The following is a 17,721-nucleotide window of genomic DNA, read 5'->3' on the forward strand; positions in this document are numbered from 1 at the left end:
ATATTCAGCAAAAACATGTTCAGCAAAAAAACATGTGATATATAACCCTTCCCTGGTACAGAGCTGAAGGGATTGGATACCGTAGCCTAGAGGATAATTCTCTGCCTTACAAGGCAAAGGTTGCAGGTTCAAGTCCCAGTGGGTATGGCTAGCTGATGAGGCCAAAATAAGGCCGAAATAGATCTATCCTAGTCTCCCTTAATTTTCAAATTCAGCTTAAACATGTGACATATATATATATATATATATATATATATATATATATATATATATATATATAAAATGTATAGTGTATAATGTATTTTATTTATAATATAACGTACAGTATAACATACTTTATATATATATAAAGTACATTATACATTACTTTGTCAATGTTATGATTTAGCATTCTTTATTTATACTGTAAATAAAATTACTTCTATTATTAAGTTACTAAACAGTATCCCTGTATAATTCATTTGTCATTTCTTTCTTTTAGCCAATTATAAAATTTATTCCATATTTTGTAATAATCAGAATCCTCTTTCCCTTTCAATTTCCTGGTAAGCATATCCATTTCTGCACAATCCATAATATTTTAAATTATCATTGCCTCTTTCAGTATCTCTTCATTTTTCCATTTCTGTGCATAAACAATCCTAGCTGTTGTTAAAATATGAATAATAAGGTACTGAATTTCTTTTTTGTAAACCTGGTTATAAATATCTAACAAAAATAACTCAGTTTTTTCTCAATTTCTTCTTTTGTAATTTCTTCTAACCGTATAGCTACTCTATTCCAGTATGTTCTTGCCTTCGGACAAGTCCACCAAAAGTGATAAAATTTTCCATTTTTTTTTTTTTTTTGCATTTACAGCACCTGGGTGATGAATTTGGAAACATCTTTGATATATCCTCAGATAGGGGCAGCATACAAATCAAATCAAATCAAATCAAATCAAATCAAATCAAAATAAATAAATAAATAAATAAATATTCTTAATGGGGACAAATGCCAGCGATAAAACATTTTGCAACAGGTCACTTTTATTTTAAGGTTTAAAAAAGGTGGAGTCCCCTTACTCCATTAGTTGTTGCTGACTATAGGAGGCAATGCTCATCTCCATTTCTGTAAGCCATTGAAACAGCTCTGTCCCGGGACATTTCTGTTACCTTCACACTAAAGTAGTACCTACTTATCTACTCACATTTATTTATTTCAAGCCACCAAAAAATACAGAAAAGAACATTATACTCATAGAATACTCATAAGGATATTTAAATTCAACATGATTGCCCTTTTTTAATTGGCGATCATATTCATGCAAATGAACACCAACAAGAAATCCAAAATAGTGTGTGTGTGTATGTGTGTGCTTGTGACAACTAATATTAATAGGACTGGCATGTTTTGTAGATCATTTAAAAGACAGGATCAAAACACAAAGATACGGGAATTTGTCATTTTAAAGTATTCTGATCTGTTTTCATGGTTTTGCTGTAAGAGTTTGCTTTAAAGATGCAGCTGCTTTAATGAGTCAACTTAGAAAAACCTTGAAAAATTATATTAAAACACATAATACTTTTTCCCCTTTAAAATTACTAAGTCATTTTCTGAAAAGGGGAAAACCATTCTTCCACTTCCTCGTTTTATGGTTAACACATTTTTCAGAGCAGACAAGTAAAATACAGGAATTAAAGTCAATGAAAAATGACTAATACACATTATAAAACCCCAAAAGCTACACATAGTGCACTCTACCCATGTTCAAATGATGGCCACTTATCCATTCTAAAGTGATGGTTGAAATATACTGGTACTGACACAGTGAATTAACCAACATTTTTGCTTTAGGCCATCCAGTTTAGACGTTCTTTTCCCCTGAAGAAACTGTGCTGCAAGTCTGTGACTTGATTAGAATAACATGAAGTGACTGAGTCAACATTTCCCTTAGCTCTAGCCATTGGTAACTTTTAATTACAAGGGAGCAAAGTTGTCCCAGCCATCACAATGGAAGCTGAACAGCTGCCAAATCTTGACATTTGGGGTGACAGCAAATGAAGAAAGATAACAGCAGTCCAATAACTTGTGGCAACTGGATTGGGATTAGCAGCACTGTGGATGAAGTTGGTTGGCAGCATACATACCCCCTCCTGGCCCCTTTTCAATCTGCATTCAGTGGATACCAAGTGAAAAAATGACCGAGCACCTTAGAGTTCTGCCTTATCTAGAACTAACAAATGTTAACACTTTATTAAACCGCTCAGCCATATTTGTATGACACATTATTGAAGGAGATTTGGACTTCCGGTTCCTCCTTCAGTAAGATCGGAAGCTGGAACATGACCTCTGTAGCTCGCTCCAAACACTTCATGCCTGAGTGTCTGTATTTGGACCTAAGCCCCCCATAGAGGGGGTAAAGCAAAGCGGGACCCCCACGAGGGTAGAGTGAAGCCACACTCTCCCCTCCTTGAGCTGTCAGCCCCTAGCTGATGGTGAGAAGCTGTGGCAGCAAACATGGCTGCCACAAAGTTGAAGAAGAACCAGAATCAACAAGTTTGAGCAAGAGGAAAAGTGAGTGATTTTTGTGATTTGTGATTTGTGACAAAAAAGCTTGTTTGTTTTTTAAAACAATCCCCAAGTGGGGAGGAATGAGGAGGAAAAATAAGGAAGCTAAGGATTAGCGGCGGGTCAAGTATATTGAAACTATGGGTAAAAAATGTTTGGAAAGGTTTTTTTGGAAGATTTAAAGAAGATGTGGCTTTGAATACCTTATCTTAAAGGAAAAAAACACTGATATTTGAACTGCAGCTAATATAAATTGACTATCATATTGAATACATAAATGTAAAGCAATGAATTGAGAGCATAGAACAAAGAAGAGAAGTTTGAAGCAGGAGTGCCATTTGGGAGAAAAAAGAGAGGGTGTGACTCTTGGATTTGTCCTTTTTGTTGGATAAATAATGTGGATTAAACTTTGTGACAAAAATGATACCAAGAAGATGGTATAAATGATACCACAAAGATGTGGAAAGCATACCCCAGGACACTAAGACTTTTGTAAAAAAAAAAAGCAGTGCTTGGGAACGAAAGAAATATCTCAAGTCATGGACCGTATAGAAACTGGAAAATATAATGCAAAAAATAACAAATACATTTCATACAAATGAGGAAAAGATGCAGAACTTTGGAAAAGTGAAAGAAACACAAGAACCAAGAAATAAGCAAGAAGAAAGAAAATACAGCATATAGAGATGATTGATATACAGAGAGTGAAAAAGGCAGTGAAGAAGAAGGGGAAGATTTCTGGTGTGGGAAAGATAAAGAAGGAAAAGAAAATTAGAAGGGGAAAGAAAGAAAAAAACTAGGAAAAAAATGAAGCAATATTAGACAACAAAAAGGGAGAAAGAGAAGAGAGAAAGAGAGACCATAGTTTTTAAAAAAGGAGTTTAAGATAGAAAAGAGAGAGCTAAAAGAAATATGGTGGAGGCAAGCAAAAAAGAAAAAGAAAAGAGGATTAGAACTTTGGAGCAGGGTAAAAAAGTAGGGATAAAGGAAAAAGAAATAGGTAGTAATATCTCTGAGTATAAGCTTGATAATAAAAAAGATGAAGATTGGAAATATGTAACTTTTACATATGTTTTGTATGGGGGAAAAGAAAAATGATATTTTTTAATATAGGTTTGCTGATAGATGATGTTTCGTTAATTCAGTATTACATAAGTATGATAAAATTGTTTATTGCAAAATAGAAAAGCATAAACATTTAAATATACAATGCATTTTAATAAGTTTGATATTTGAAAATATTAAGATTGAAAATATGTAATTTTTAAATAAGATGTAGAAATGAATTTATATGTGTTGGGATAAGTCTACGGAGTCTACGGAGAGGGGCAGCATACAAATCTAATTAATAATAATAATAATAATAATAATAATAATAATAAAAGAGATAGTAATTAGTGTTCATGTATATGTGTACTAGTTGTATTATATAATTACAAATAAATTGTTTATTGTAAAAAGGATAAAATATTTTGAAATGTATGGAAAAAAGTTTGTATGGAGGAAAAATAAAAAAATCTTACCCTACAAAAAAAGGATAAAATATATGTATGAATAACATGAAATGAAGTTATAAAATGGAAAAGATAAAGATGGAAAAATAGAAGAAAATATAAAGATTGAAATAAGTAAGTTAATATATATTTAGTAAGGGAAAATAATGATTTGGAAAAGAGGAGAATTAAATGATAAGTTTTTAAATTAATGTTCAGGAACTAAGTGAAATAAAAGATATTAATATTAGGAATATATAACTTGGGAAATGACCACATCTTTGTTTGTTGGAATTAAAATAGGGAGAAAAAACATAAGAGGTGAAAAAATACTAAAGACAGATATTAAGAGGAAAAGGAATGTGAGAGGTACTGAAAATGAATGGATTGTAATTTTGTTGAAAAATAAGAAATGTTATTTAGAATATTATATGGATGTATGAAACTCAGAAAGCAAATGCTCATGACATGAGACATTGAATGACAAAAACTAATACTGTAAAATGTATCAGAGACAACAACAAAAAAGCCCCGAGGAGATTTAATTTAGCTCTAATCAGCTACCTGGGATTAACTGTCAGGTTATAGGTAAAATCCTTGACTCAGCTGGGTGGAAAACCCCCTTGACCTAGTTGTGTATGTCATATGAGCAGACTTATTTTCAGAGAACTAGCTGTCAGCAATGGCCAAAGAATGAAAGATAACAGAAAACTTACTGAATGAAGTTGTGAGCAACCTTTTATCCCCAATATTCCTTTCTTCTTTTCTCTACAGAATCATGTTGGAAGGGATCATTTAAGTCTGTGAGTTTTATCCTTGGTTAGAATAATAAAATAACAGAGTTGGGAGGAACCTTGGAGGACGTCTAGTCCAACCCCCTGCTTAGGCAGGAAACACTATAGCATTTCAGGCAAATGCTGGCACCCTGTGACAAACTAGATGGAAAATTCTCTGAAAGATGACAGTTCAGTAAAAGAAAACCATCCCTAATAATTTCTTATATTATTCAACTTAATATGACAAAACTTACTCCAACTTTCATTCCAACATATAACTCCCATTATCCTTGTTTGATGGAATTAAGCCTAAACAACTGCCATACCCAAGCCCAGGGACAAGATAGCAAAATCTAGTTGAGTCGAATCCTTTGTTTGCTTACACCTAATGAACAGAATCTTGCCAAACTGAAGCTGTAATCTTCTTACCTACCAGATATACCCTGAGAAAATCTAGGGGTGTATGTGGCTACTCTGAACCTCTTCTCCCCACCCATCCATCTACAGACTGTGCAGCCTCTTAATGTGGACCACTTTTTGGAAAGGTTCTGTATTGACAAAAATCTCTCCCATTGCTCCTGCAAGTGCACATTCCATCACAACATAATGGTCCTAGTGTTGCTGAGTACAGATCTGTTGAGATAAGGAAAAAGTCTCCCTTCTGACTCCAGTAGTTTCATGAGATGGACTGTGTCTCAGAAAATTCTCCCAACATTTTCCAGGAGCAGAACAGAGATGGAAGACAGGACATAGGGTAAAAAATATTTTGGGTTACATGCTAATTCAGTTGTATGCCGTGCCAGAGTCTGTTTAGAATTTTCAACTGTATTTCTGCCTGAGTTTGAAGAGTAACATAAATGCCTAAATACAGTATATGACTATAGTTCCACATGTCTAGGATGCACTTGATTTCTGTGTGCTCCTTGAAGTTAAGACTCATTGTTTGAATAACACTTTTTCTGACAACCCAGATATGGAATGTTTAGAGTGCCTCCATTGATATCCAAACAGTCTCCATTAAATCAAGTCTGGGTACCAATGGAAGACCTACAGTAAGAAACTGGCAGAGCAGAAGAAGGAAGGAAAGGAAATCATTTTTGTTCTGTCCTCTTCCTACATTCTCACATAAAAGATATCAGAAATTGAGGATATCTGCTTAGTGGGTTTCCTCATTATTACATCTGATGGTTCCCGTTTAAGCTGGTAAGTGAAGCCTCTTTTAAATGCCAGGCAACATCCTAGACTAACCGCTGAAAGTCAGTAATATTGCACTGTGTGTTTACCTTATTGGAAGTGAAGGATTTCACAGTTGGTGGTCATTTGCTTGACTAGATCATTAATATTAATCCTCAGGCAATAAGGCAGTTACTCAGTAATGAAGGTTTGTGGCTGCTGCAGCTGCTCTAGCAATGACTGCCAGACTTTGGGTCAAGATTGCTATGGAACTTTATGATCGATTTTGTTCTACCTAGTAGAACAAAACAACATCTAAGAAGATGTTGGCTAACCATTTCTTTAAAGTGGTGTAGGGTTTCCTGCCTAAGCAGGGGGTTAGACTAGAAGACCTTCAAGGTCCCTTCCAACTCTGTTATTCTATTCTATTCCATTCCATTCCATCCCGTCCCGTCCCATCCCATCCCATCCCATTATAGTAGTTACCTGGTTTATCTTGGAGTAAACTGATCTGTGTCACAAATTGATTCAAGGCAGAGGCTCTTTTGTAACCCTGAGAATATAGGTAGTAAAGTTTTGCTTTCAGGCTTCATGCCAAGCATGGCAATAAATTTGGTCTTTCCAGACACCATGAAACTCACAGATGTGGCACAATCAGATTTACTGCAGATAAAATATAACCATATACGCACAAAATATCCAAACACAGAAACCTCTGTACAGTGATCCCTCGATTTTCACGATCTCGTTCTTCGCGAAACGCTATATCGCGATTTTTCCCACCCGATGACGTCACTCTCTTCCTTCCTTTCTCACCTTTCTTTCTCTCTCTCTTTCTCTATCTTGCTTCTTCCTCTCTCACACTCTCTTCCTCCCTCTCTCATCTCTTTCTTTCCTTCTCTCTCTTTCTCTATCTCTCCCCCTCTTGCTGGCGGGCGGCAGGCGGGCGGGCGAGCGGGGGCATCAGCGAGGAAGACCCAGGGAAGGTTCCTTCGGCCGCCCAGCAGCTGATCTGTTCGGCAGCGCGGCAGCAGCGAGGAGCCGAATCGGGGTTTCCCCTTTGCGTGGGCGGCTGGGAAACCCCGATCTTCGTCTGCTCGCTGCTGCTGCGCTGCCGAGCAGATCAGCTGCTGGGCGGCCGAAGGAACCTTCCCTGGGTCTTCACCGCCGCCCATGCAAACTCCACCTCTGCGCATGCGCGGCCATGAAAAAGGGGCGCGCATGCGCAGATGGTGTTTTTACTTCCGCAATTCTACATCGTGAAAAATCGATTATCGCGAGGGGTCTTGGAACGGAACCCTCGCGATAATCGAGGGATCACTGTACATACGTTTTCTCCAAGGCTAAAATTTTACACCTTTCCCTCCTAACTTTCAAGGCAATGGCTACTTTTCCATTATCATGGCCTTGAACACCAGAGATATTTGCTCAAACTTTATATAACAGTTCTTCCTAGCCTGCCCGTTTCTGGCTCACCATTTTTAACATTTATAACTCTTCTCAAGGAAAACAAGGACAAAGTAAGATTGAATTAAATCCACATTTGCTGTAGTTTTAAATACATTCCAAATTCATAAATAAATACGGTAAGTTTTAAATTCATATATTATTAATTCCCTTGCCTCTACTTTACTAGTGAGTACAATTGATATAATCCTAATGGTATTCAGTTTCCCTGGGAAATAAAGCAAGATTTAAGCACAACATAAGCACAGTAAATATTCAGTAGAAAAATGTATTCACAGATAAGTATCCTGCCAATTTCAAAAAGAATATCAATCTCCTCAAAGAGCAGGATTGACAGCTTTGGGTATTCCTTGCTTTAAGTTACTAAATCTGTTCTGATCACAATTAACATTGCATAAACATCCGTTGTTCCTCAAGCTCTTTCTTAGTAGAAATAAAAAAAATCCTCCATAATGCTTTACTTCTGGACATGCATTTTTCCCTTCTTCGGAAAAAAACACTTGCAATATAGTATACCTATACAAGCAATACCTAGATTAGGTTAACAGAATAATAGGTTAGAAAGATATGACTAATAAAATTAAAGAAAATTATCTGAAAACGTCCCCCCCCCTTTATTTTTAAGAAATGTGTTTTTATTTCCCACATTATTTAAAATAAAATGGTAGCAAACTCTTTTCCACTAGTTGCAAATTGGAAGGTGCTGGAAATCTTCAGTCCCAGAAAACATTACATATCATTAAAACCAACATTATTTTATGTACTTACCATGGACTGTAGATACCAAGAGAATTGTGAAGGACAGCAGCAACTGTGATGACCACATGACTGTGGCCCAAAATATGAGGTTACTTCAACAGTGGAAGTTTTTCAGAAGAAATATATAAAGATTTCTCTCTGATGGTAATCCTCTCAGGGATATTCACTTTATCGCAATTCAGTGTAGCGGGCGTAGAACAGAATAAACTAGCTCTAAAACCAACACCTTCGAGAAATGTCCAAAACTCAAAACCTAGAAATAAAAATAAAAGTTACAATTAATTTAAAAAGTAACTGTTGCTATTCAGTTTAACATATGCACTGTAACATTTGATTTAAAACAGTTATCAAGAAGTCAAGAGCATATTTAGACATTTTGTCACTATTTTGTTTCGATAATCAAAATAAGAAATATGCCAAGGTCAAGCAGTATTGTGCTGGTTTCATCATATATATGAATACACTGTATGTTCCAGAGAATCTTGATACTATGGGTTTAAATACATGTGATTTGTTGGAATTACCATAGCTCTTTGGCTAAAAGAGATTTGAGAACAGCCAGGAATGAGAGAGAATAAGTAGTTGGGAATAAGGTGAGGGAGTAATTAATTTAGGTATATGTAAATCACTTTCTGAAGTGATTATATTAAAATATCTTGAGATAAATTCATATTCTTAGCAGCTATCAATATGTTATCCTAAGAAGGTAAGTCTTAGGGGGATCTTTAGTCATTTCAAAACTGTGTCAGTATGGACCAATATTAAATGTCAATTTTCAAACAGTCATCAGATTAAATTAAATTAAATTAATTAAATTTATAAGCCGCCCAACTCCTTCTGGATTCTTTTGTTACTATCTTCTTTATTCTGCAGTACTTTTGTTACTATCTTTTTTATTCTGCACTATCTATTTCATTGTCTCTCAGGCAGTTGCAATAATTGGTCAAATAAGTACACATTTATTTTAGGTTCTTTTTTTAATTCAACTATTATAAATCCAGACAGCAGGATAACTTCATCAGAAAAATCAAGTGAGCGTTGCAATGTTCCACCCTTATGTTCAGCGCATTCAGAAAGTTAAGTTAAGTTATTGGATTTATATGCCACCCCTCTCCGAGTACTCGGGGCGGCTTACAACATATAGCATATTCAGACCCTTCACTTTTGTCAATTTTGTTATGCTGCTGCCTGATTCTACAGGTGTTGAAATTCAGTAATGTTGAATTGTTAGAATATATGCCATGTCATGAGGTCTGTGCCATTTTGTACTTTCATCATAACTTCATGCTCAAGTTTGTATAGGGCAATTTGGTCCATAATGCATGTTTGTTATTTGCTTTCCTTGTGGGGGTACCAATGTTCATAAAATTTGAAAAGTGCAGTGGTTTTTTTTCAAATCCTGACTTTATACCCATCATTTTTATATAGAACACTGATGAATCATTTTTCAATACTGCCTCAATAAAGACATAAAGGTGTGGTGGTGGTGGCTTTTGATAATTGACAAGCACACCAGAATAAACCTGTGCAAAATTATCACCAGCATTCTTTAATAATGTGTATTTGATTTCACTAATTTCAAAGGACAGACATGATAAGTGAATGGGCTATAAAATAACAACAACATTATCAAAAGCAACAAAACACAGCATGGATAACCAATCAAGTCAGTCCTGGCCCCTGGTGACAGCATTCTTGGGAGTTGTTTGTCCTTACCTGCTTCCTAGGTAAGAAGAGAGGGACTGGCCAAAGGTCACCCATCTAGCTTTGTACCTAAGGAATGATAAGAACCATGTGCCAAGGTTTCTAGACTATTGCCTTAACCACTACAACAAATTGTCTCTCAATCTAAACCTTTATTTACTTTTTATTCAGCACCTTTGCACAGTGAACTGTAATGCAGATCTACATTCAACCCTTGGTAGTTGATTTTTTAAAAAAATACCCTACAAATCACTTTCAAAAAAGTGTCATAAACAAGATGGCTTGGCTGAAAAGGTGGTAGACAAGTATTTGCCTTCTCTTTTGACTTTGAAATCCTCAATGAAGGTTGTAAAAGATTCCAAAAGAAAGAGAACTTGTGTAGTTAGAAGTAGACACTTTGTTTTTTTTTAAAAAAATAGCTCTGAAACATTTGAAATTACTATTATGACACTATTCTGGCATAAAGTCCTACACAAATTTGGCTGTGACAGCAAAATAAATCCTACAAAAACTAGGCCTTGATGTTATGTCAAGAAAAGAATTGCTTTCTTCTCTTGTCATTTTTGTTCATAATATCTGTAACAGCTTTGAAAAAAATGTCAAAAAAGCAAAGAAAATTATTCCCCATGTGGGAATCTTATATTCAGATAAAAGATCAACGGCAAAGATACAAATCAATTTTCCCAGATAGAAAATATCACTGCAGGCTATAGAAGAGACATGTTCAGGGTGGAAATGTATAACATTAGATTAGGAAAACTTTAAATTGTGAAATTATCTGTTTTAATAATAGCATTTAGCATTTAGACTTATAAACCACTTCATAGTGCTTTACAGCCCTCTCTAAGTGGTTTACAGAGAGTAAACATATTGCCCCCAACAATCTGGTCCTCATTTTACCGACCTTGGAAGGATGGAAGGCTGAGTCAACCTTGAGACTACTGAGATTCGATCTGCCAAACTGAACAGCAAAAGTAGCTTGCACTACTGCATTCTAACCACTGCCCCACCGAGGCTCTTGTTTTCCCGGTATGGCTGGCCTAAGTTTCCCAAACTCAGGATTTTATAAGAAAGAAATGTTAATCCAACATCACTAATCCAGAGCTTCACATTTCTCTTTCATCAGATTGGAAACTTTTCATTCTCTCCCTAAATATGATGCAGATCAATGGGGTAGTTCTAAGACCATATATAATAGGAAGACGATTTACAATAAGGAACTGATTAAAGTTTTTCCAAATGTTGGAATAGCTTTTCACCTTTTTCTAATTTGGTCCATTTTAAACTATGAAAGAGAAAGAACTGTCTGCACACTATCCTTGATTAAAAATAAATTATAGTCTCCAACACTGCAGCCAAGACTCTCATCTATTATCTGATCTCTTTACATAATGGGATCTTCTGAGAGAAATGTTATTTGATGACTTTACATCCAAATTTCCTGAGAAGAAAAATCAGAAAGGAAGCTATAATTTTTTAAATAACTCAAATAAAGAAATAAATGGGTGGTGCACCAAAATGTATTATATTAATCATGGCAATATAATGATGTTCATAGTTAGCAATGTTCCTGTGTAATTATCAGCTTTTTATTCATAATATCTGGGGAAAATCATATGCTTACAATAAGAAAATTAAAATGTTTGGAGCCACTGGGAAATTTGGGGAACTATTTAAAATGTTAAAATAGTTGCTGAATCTGCTTTAGGCTTTTGGGAATCATCCTAAAATGTCAGTATTTCTTGTGTATTTCTTAAGAAATGTAATTTCTTAGGAAATGTAATTGACTTCTATCATAAAGCTATAAAACTAATTTACCAATTGTTTTATAATTTGGTATGCTTCTTACAAGGGACACTTCAACATTTGCCAAGAATAAGCAACAAGCAATAGAAAAAGATTAATTCATCTTCCTGTCCCATCACATTTGGAAAAACTTTAAAAACATTACATAAAAAAACAACAACGGGGAAATCTGCATTGTTGTATATATTCACATTATTGCATTCAACCAATCCTTCCTCTGTACTTAAAGATAATAATTTAAAAAATCTATCTTTTTGCAATTTTCCACTATGATATAGTTCATTTTGTAAACTAACCCTATAGTAAACTTCACTTTGGAATGAAAGTCCAATTCTAAAGTCCAGAGAGTCCACACACACAATCCTGAACAGCAAAAACCATGATCTTGACGAAACCAATGAATCAGATAAACTGTCATGAGGCTAAAACACCAGGCTGCACTTTGACAGCAGCCCCACCCAACCACAGGTTGCCTCATTTTCTCTTGTAATAATCCTTCAGTTGTTGTCTCCTATGCATCACTCTACGCATGCATGGATGAGTCATTAATTCTTGTTCAGAATCCAGGGATGATACAGATGACTGATTTCCTCCTGGGTTGTCTGCCAAACTCCCCTCTTCCCTGCCAAACTCCCCTCTTCCCTGTCACTCACGCTTCCTGGGAGCAAAACAGGCCTGCGGCATGTGGATGTCTCCCCCACATCCACCTCCACATTCCTTGGGGCAGGAGCAGGGCCAGAGCTAACCACAACACCTCCCAACCAGCCTTTCCCAATATACAGTAGATTTTATTTTAGTCCTGTACATTTTATCTTATGTAACTTTCCAAAAAAGTCATTTTAGTTGTCTCCAAGTTTTTTAGCCAATGTAGTTTTAATAATTCTTGAAGTTAAGCCTATCTACTCTCTTTATCCTTTTTATTTTACTGTTAAAACTCAACTGTTATAATCCATAGCGAAGTGATAGTAAACCATCCTTTGAAGTAATTATAAACCCATGCTTTCATTCTAGGGATAATATACAGTATCTTGTGTATAGGCAGATCACACTGGTATTGAAAAACAGTTGAAGTGCAAAAACTGAAAAGGAGACATCAAAAATAATGGAGCCCACTGATTTATCCACTTATTCATAAGTTAATCAAACCCTTGTAAAGTCTGAAAGCATCTACACACTTATCTGGCAATAAGATTAATTGAAAGTAATCTTGGTAAAGTTTTTCAGAAGTGATTTGCTATTGCCTTCTTCCCAGGGTTGGGAAAAAGTCACATTTTTGTAATATGAAAAAAGTATACATTTTTTAATTTAGTGCCAAAATGTCTACTATACTATTATAAATACTTAAAAAAGAAAAAGAAAGAAAAAACTATAATAGTATATAAGCATTTAATTTCAGATTCCTCCTCCTCCTTCTCTTCTCCTTCTTCTCCTTCTATCTTCATTTACAATTATACCTTTATTTTGGTCAACTTTCACTTCTTTCTCTCCAAGGTCTACATTAAACATCTTTGATCTTCTCCTCGTTTTCCCTGTACAATCTCTTACTTTAAAATACTAATTACAGTCCTTTCAAATGCCTGAGAGTTTCAGTCCTCTACTTAAGCTCCATGCTACTCTTTTGAGTATTCTTCTGACTTTGCTCCGCTGATATCAATTAAAATCTCTTGTGCTCACTGCCATACCACCACTAATTGACTGCATTGGGTAACTGGATCTCATGCAAACAAGAGGGTTGGACTTGAAATGGGAAAGGAGATGTAGTTATTTTTCTCTCAGCACTGTATTTTCCCCTTCCACAGGGAAGTATCCTGAGCAACAGCAGTAATTTTTGATTGGGACCAGAGGTGGGCAACTGCCTGGACGGAGGGGGGAGGGGGAATGCAGTGGGGTAGCAAAAATGAAGCTATACCCCAGAGCACCCAATTTGCGCTGAAAGATATTGAAAGAAAATGCAGGCTGTCCTGCATAAGCCACGCCCACAGTGTGGTAGTAAAAATTTTGGTAGCCCTTCATTGATTGGGACACATCATGCCCAAAATCAAGCAGGCTGGTCAACTGTACTTCCAATATGTAGAGATTGACAGATACGTAGCAGTACATGTATTTAGGAATATTATCTCTGTGTGGCTGTACACCTACACTATCATCTGCATATAGAACTGGTGCCAGAAAAGAAAATCAAAAATTGATATAGGGCAATGGAATGTCTAAATTCATGTGTTAAGCCATAGTTTATTCAACCAACCATGGTATATAGTATTTGAGGACTTCACACATTATATTATAAAGAATAGAATAAAAATCCATGAGTAGATGTACAGTATTCATAAAGTCAGAAAAAATAACAACACTATTATGTGAACTAAAGTTCTTTAATTATACATGATATAATTTGAGTTTATGTGACATTTGAAGGAAAAGAATCCACAGCAGTATCAAAATAAGTATGATGACTATGTTTATTGTAATGGTGAATAACCATTATCACACTGGAAGTAATGATTCAAAAATAATTATTTCTGTATCAATTGTTCACTCCTATGCAGTTTATTCAGAAGTAATTCCAACCAAATTCAATTACTTTACTCCTAATAATTATACATTGAGTTATAGACATATTTTATTGGAGGGTCATTATGAGCATAGCATATGTTTACTGCAGAAATATTTTTAAACAGGAAAATGAAACCCTTTCAAGAAATAAGCAAAAAACAGATGTGTAGAGTTCAGATTTCAAAACAACTAAGGAGTCAGCATTACCTCCTAAATATAAAAGAAAAGGCATCATAAAATGGCAATCTGAATGCAAATTACAAGGTTGGTTAAGCAAATACAAAAATACCCTTTGCTATTGCTCAGGAGTATTTTTTTCCTTTTGTTTCTCTCCATCTCCCGCCCTCGCCATCCCACTCTAAGTTACCAAGAGAGTCTGCTGCATTTGCCTGAGAGCACCTGATAAAAAACAGGGCAGAAATCAATAACACATTTATAAATGAAACTCATTCCCACCTATTTGCCTAATTAACACCAGCATACTTGCTAATGAAGTACTTTACAATAGCCACTTATGAAAACTGAGTGACAGATTGGCAAGTTGTTTGCTTCAGGCAATAGGTACTTTTCCAAGACTTGCATTCGCAGACTTAAATTTGTCCCTTGTAGTGTGCATATTAAATATTTGGATCTATACAATCCACAAGTTTTCAAAAGTATTTAATTCAGTTCCTTTCATTCCTGTTTAGAAATTGTTTTGCATCGCTAGGGAAGTTTGAATATCCAACACATTGCTCATTAATCTTAACAAAGATGTCAACATTTTTTCTTTGTTGAATGAATATATGATATCTGTGTGAGTATCCATGATAAATCTTTATCTTTAATCCAATATATTTTTCAAGACCTATATGTAATGCAAATCTGTTTTCTCAGACGTAAATGCCATGATTTTTAATGTTTACTCCACAAGGATTGAGTTATTAGACAGAAATTCCAAAAATATACCCCACTGACAGTCTCTCTCTCTCTCTAAAAATAGCATTTGCTTTTCTTAACAGAGGAGATGATGGTGAACTGCAGAATTAAAAGCTTAAGTAAGAATAATGGAATGGAAAAAAGAAGTAACATTCCATAAATTAATATTCCTCATCTCTTTACAGAAGAACAATTATATATATCAATTATATATCAAATATACATTGGTATATTTTTTTGATGAGCAGGTGTGTGTTAAGGCATAGGGAGATGCACTTTTCATTTGCTGCTTTCATCCTGCAAATCCAATGAGTATTATTTGGAGAAGACCTTATATGTTATTCTTCTATATGCTCTATCCGAAGGCAGCAATTTCAAAGCTTTAGAAAAAGCATTAAGATAAAAAGTAGTGACAAGACAGAGAATTATCATATTTAAATAACTGCTACTACCTTCTAAATTTCCTTTTCAAGAATAATTGCCAAGCCTTCACTCTTTCAGTATAATCCTGGATTTGAATAAGGCTCGTCATGATTGCAAAGACTGAGTAAACTGTTTGGTTTACTCAAAAAAAGTCTCAATGTATTCAGTGGAGTTAACTCCCAGAAGTACAGTATGTGTATTTATTTCAGTTACCCTTGATTTTAGACAAAAGGCAGAGAAGCAGCATTCAGTTAATACAAGTAATACTCCCTTCTCCTCCTTCTCCAGACAAGGATGAGAGGTGAAGAAACAATAAAATGTATTGCACAAAAGTTCACATAGTGAAAAGGTTTTTTTTAAAATCTTCATCATGGGTGTTTCACTAAAGAAAGGTAGAGTGGTTCTCCTTTTTTGATAAAAGTTGTTGGTGTTATGGATTTGCCTTCAAATCATTGTTGACTTCTAGTGACTGCTGGCCAAGTCCTGGCAGTTTTTTTGGCAAGGAAAGAGATGCATATACATTTTTGTACATATTTGTATATATATATATATATTGTATATTTGGGATAACTGAATAATAGAGTTGGAATGGACCTTCGAGGTCTTCTAGTCCAGATCACTGCTCAGGCAGGAACCTGCTTAGGCAGAAAAAGGTTGTCTAATCTCATCTTAAAAACTTCCAATGTTGAAGCATCCACAAATTCTGGTGGCAAATTGTACCACTGATTAATTGTTCTGCCAGGAAATTTCTCTTTAGTTCTAGGCTGCTTTTTTCCTCGATCAGTTTTCATCCATTGCTTCTTGTCCTGCCTTCAGGTGCTTTGGAGAATAGGTTGACTCTTTCTTTATCACAGCCCCTTAGATCAGCAGTCACCAAATTTTGGTGGTCCGCAGAAAAATTATTTGCATTTTTATATTGCATTAATCAGGGGTCCTTAAACTATGCCCCCACTGACGATGAAGAGCTGGAGGGACTGCATCATGGCCTGGAGCTGGCTGACCATCTCAGCCCAGTGACTTCCAGGCACTGATACCTGGCCTTGCACTCCCTCAGGTCTTCCCTCTTCTTCGAAAGCCTATACTCGTAGTCCTCAGTGAGGTGCTTCTGCTAAGCCTCCTCGGTCAGATGCAATTGGGAACTGAGTCAGCTGTTTTGCCAACTATTTCTCTTGGTGGCTGCTTAGCTCCAACAAGGGCTTCCTATTGGGGCTCTAAGGAGCTCGGACATGCAGGAGAGGAGTGGTTGGGATGAGAGAGGCAAGTAGAGGCCAGTGACGCACCCAGCAACATGAGTGACATTGAGTTGGCCATGCTCACCAAGTCACATGCTCACCTAGCCACGCCCACACAGTCATTAGGCAGATCATATTAGTGGTCCGCGGCATTTAATTATGAATTTAGAAGTCACGGAGGTATGAAAGATTGGTGCCTTAGATATTGGAACACTGATAGCATGTCACTGCTATTACTGGAACACTGGAACACTGCTATCATCAGCAAGGGGCTGCACTTACCTCTATTTACTGGTACACCTCTGGACGGGTAGCGGGTGGGCGGTGGTCGCAGTCGTGTGCATCCGGTGCAAGATTTACTTCTTGTGCATGCACAGGAAGCAAATCTTGCACCAAGTGCATGTGCCAGACCGCTGGTGAGCTGGAGTTGTGCACACAGCCCCATTTCCGCTACCAGAACAGCATTCCCCCCCCCCCATCCCGGGAGCAGCCCAGCTCTGGTAATCATGTCATCCCCTAGTCCTTTTTTTCCCATTAAACTAGAATAATGATAGGAAATTGAGCCTACACCTGCCTGTTTTCAGTATTTTTTGTCCATTTGTTTATTCATTTATTTATATTTAGGAACCAGCCAACTCATTCATTTGTTTCTCTTCTCAGTAGCACAATCAGCAGGTTCTGTAAAATGAAAATGCATGCCTGAATTTTTATTTTCCTGCAACTTCATGGATCACATGTTTTGAGAGGGTTGGTGGAGGAATTGGTGTTGTTAAGGTTTCCTTATGCTTGCAACTTATAGAACCATAGCACTGGAAGGGACCACTCCAGCCATCAAATCCAAATCTCTGTTCAGTGCAAGTATGTAAA

The 17,721-nt window shown here is 36.1% G+C and overlaps 1 protein-coding gene across 5 annotated transcripts in view; it reads right to left on the minus strand.

Moving 5' to 3' along the window:
- Window positions 1–17,721, minus strand: part of ADGRL3 (adhesion G protein-coupled receptor L3) — a 688,180-nt gene that overhangs the window by 435,774 nt on the left and 234,685 nt on the right. For all 5 annotated transcript variants that reach the window (XM_070741950.1, XM_070741951.1, XM_070741955.1 and 2 more), the window contains exon 4: window positions 8,228–8,471. In XM_070741950.1, the coding sequence (XP_070598051.1) occupies window positions 8,228–8,285 (58 nt within the window). In that variant the 5' untranslated portion in view covers window positions 8,286–8,471. The remainder of the gene's footprint in view (window positions 1–8,227; window positions 8,472–17,721) is intronic.

The sequence above is a fragment of the Erythrolamprus reginae genome, chromosome 2 (genome assembly GCF_031021105.1).
Source record: "Erythrolamprus reginae isolate rEryReg1 chromosome 2, rEryReg1.hap1, whole genome shotgun sequence".
NCBI lineage: Eukaryota > Metazoa > Chordata > Lepidosauria > Squamata > Dipsadidae > Erythrolamprus > Erythrolamprus reginae.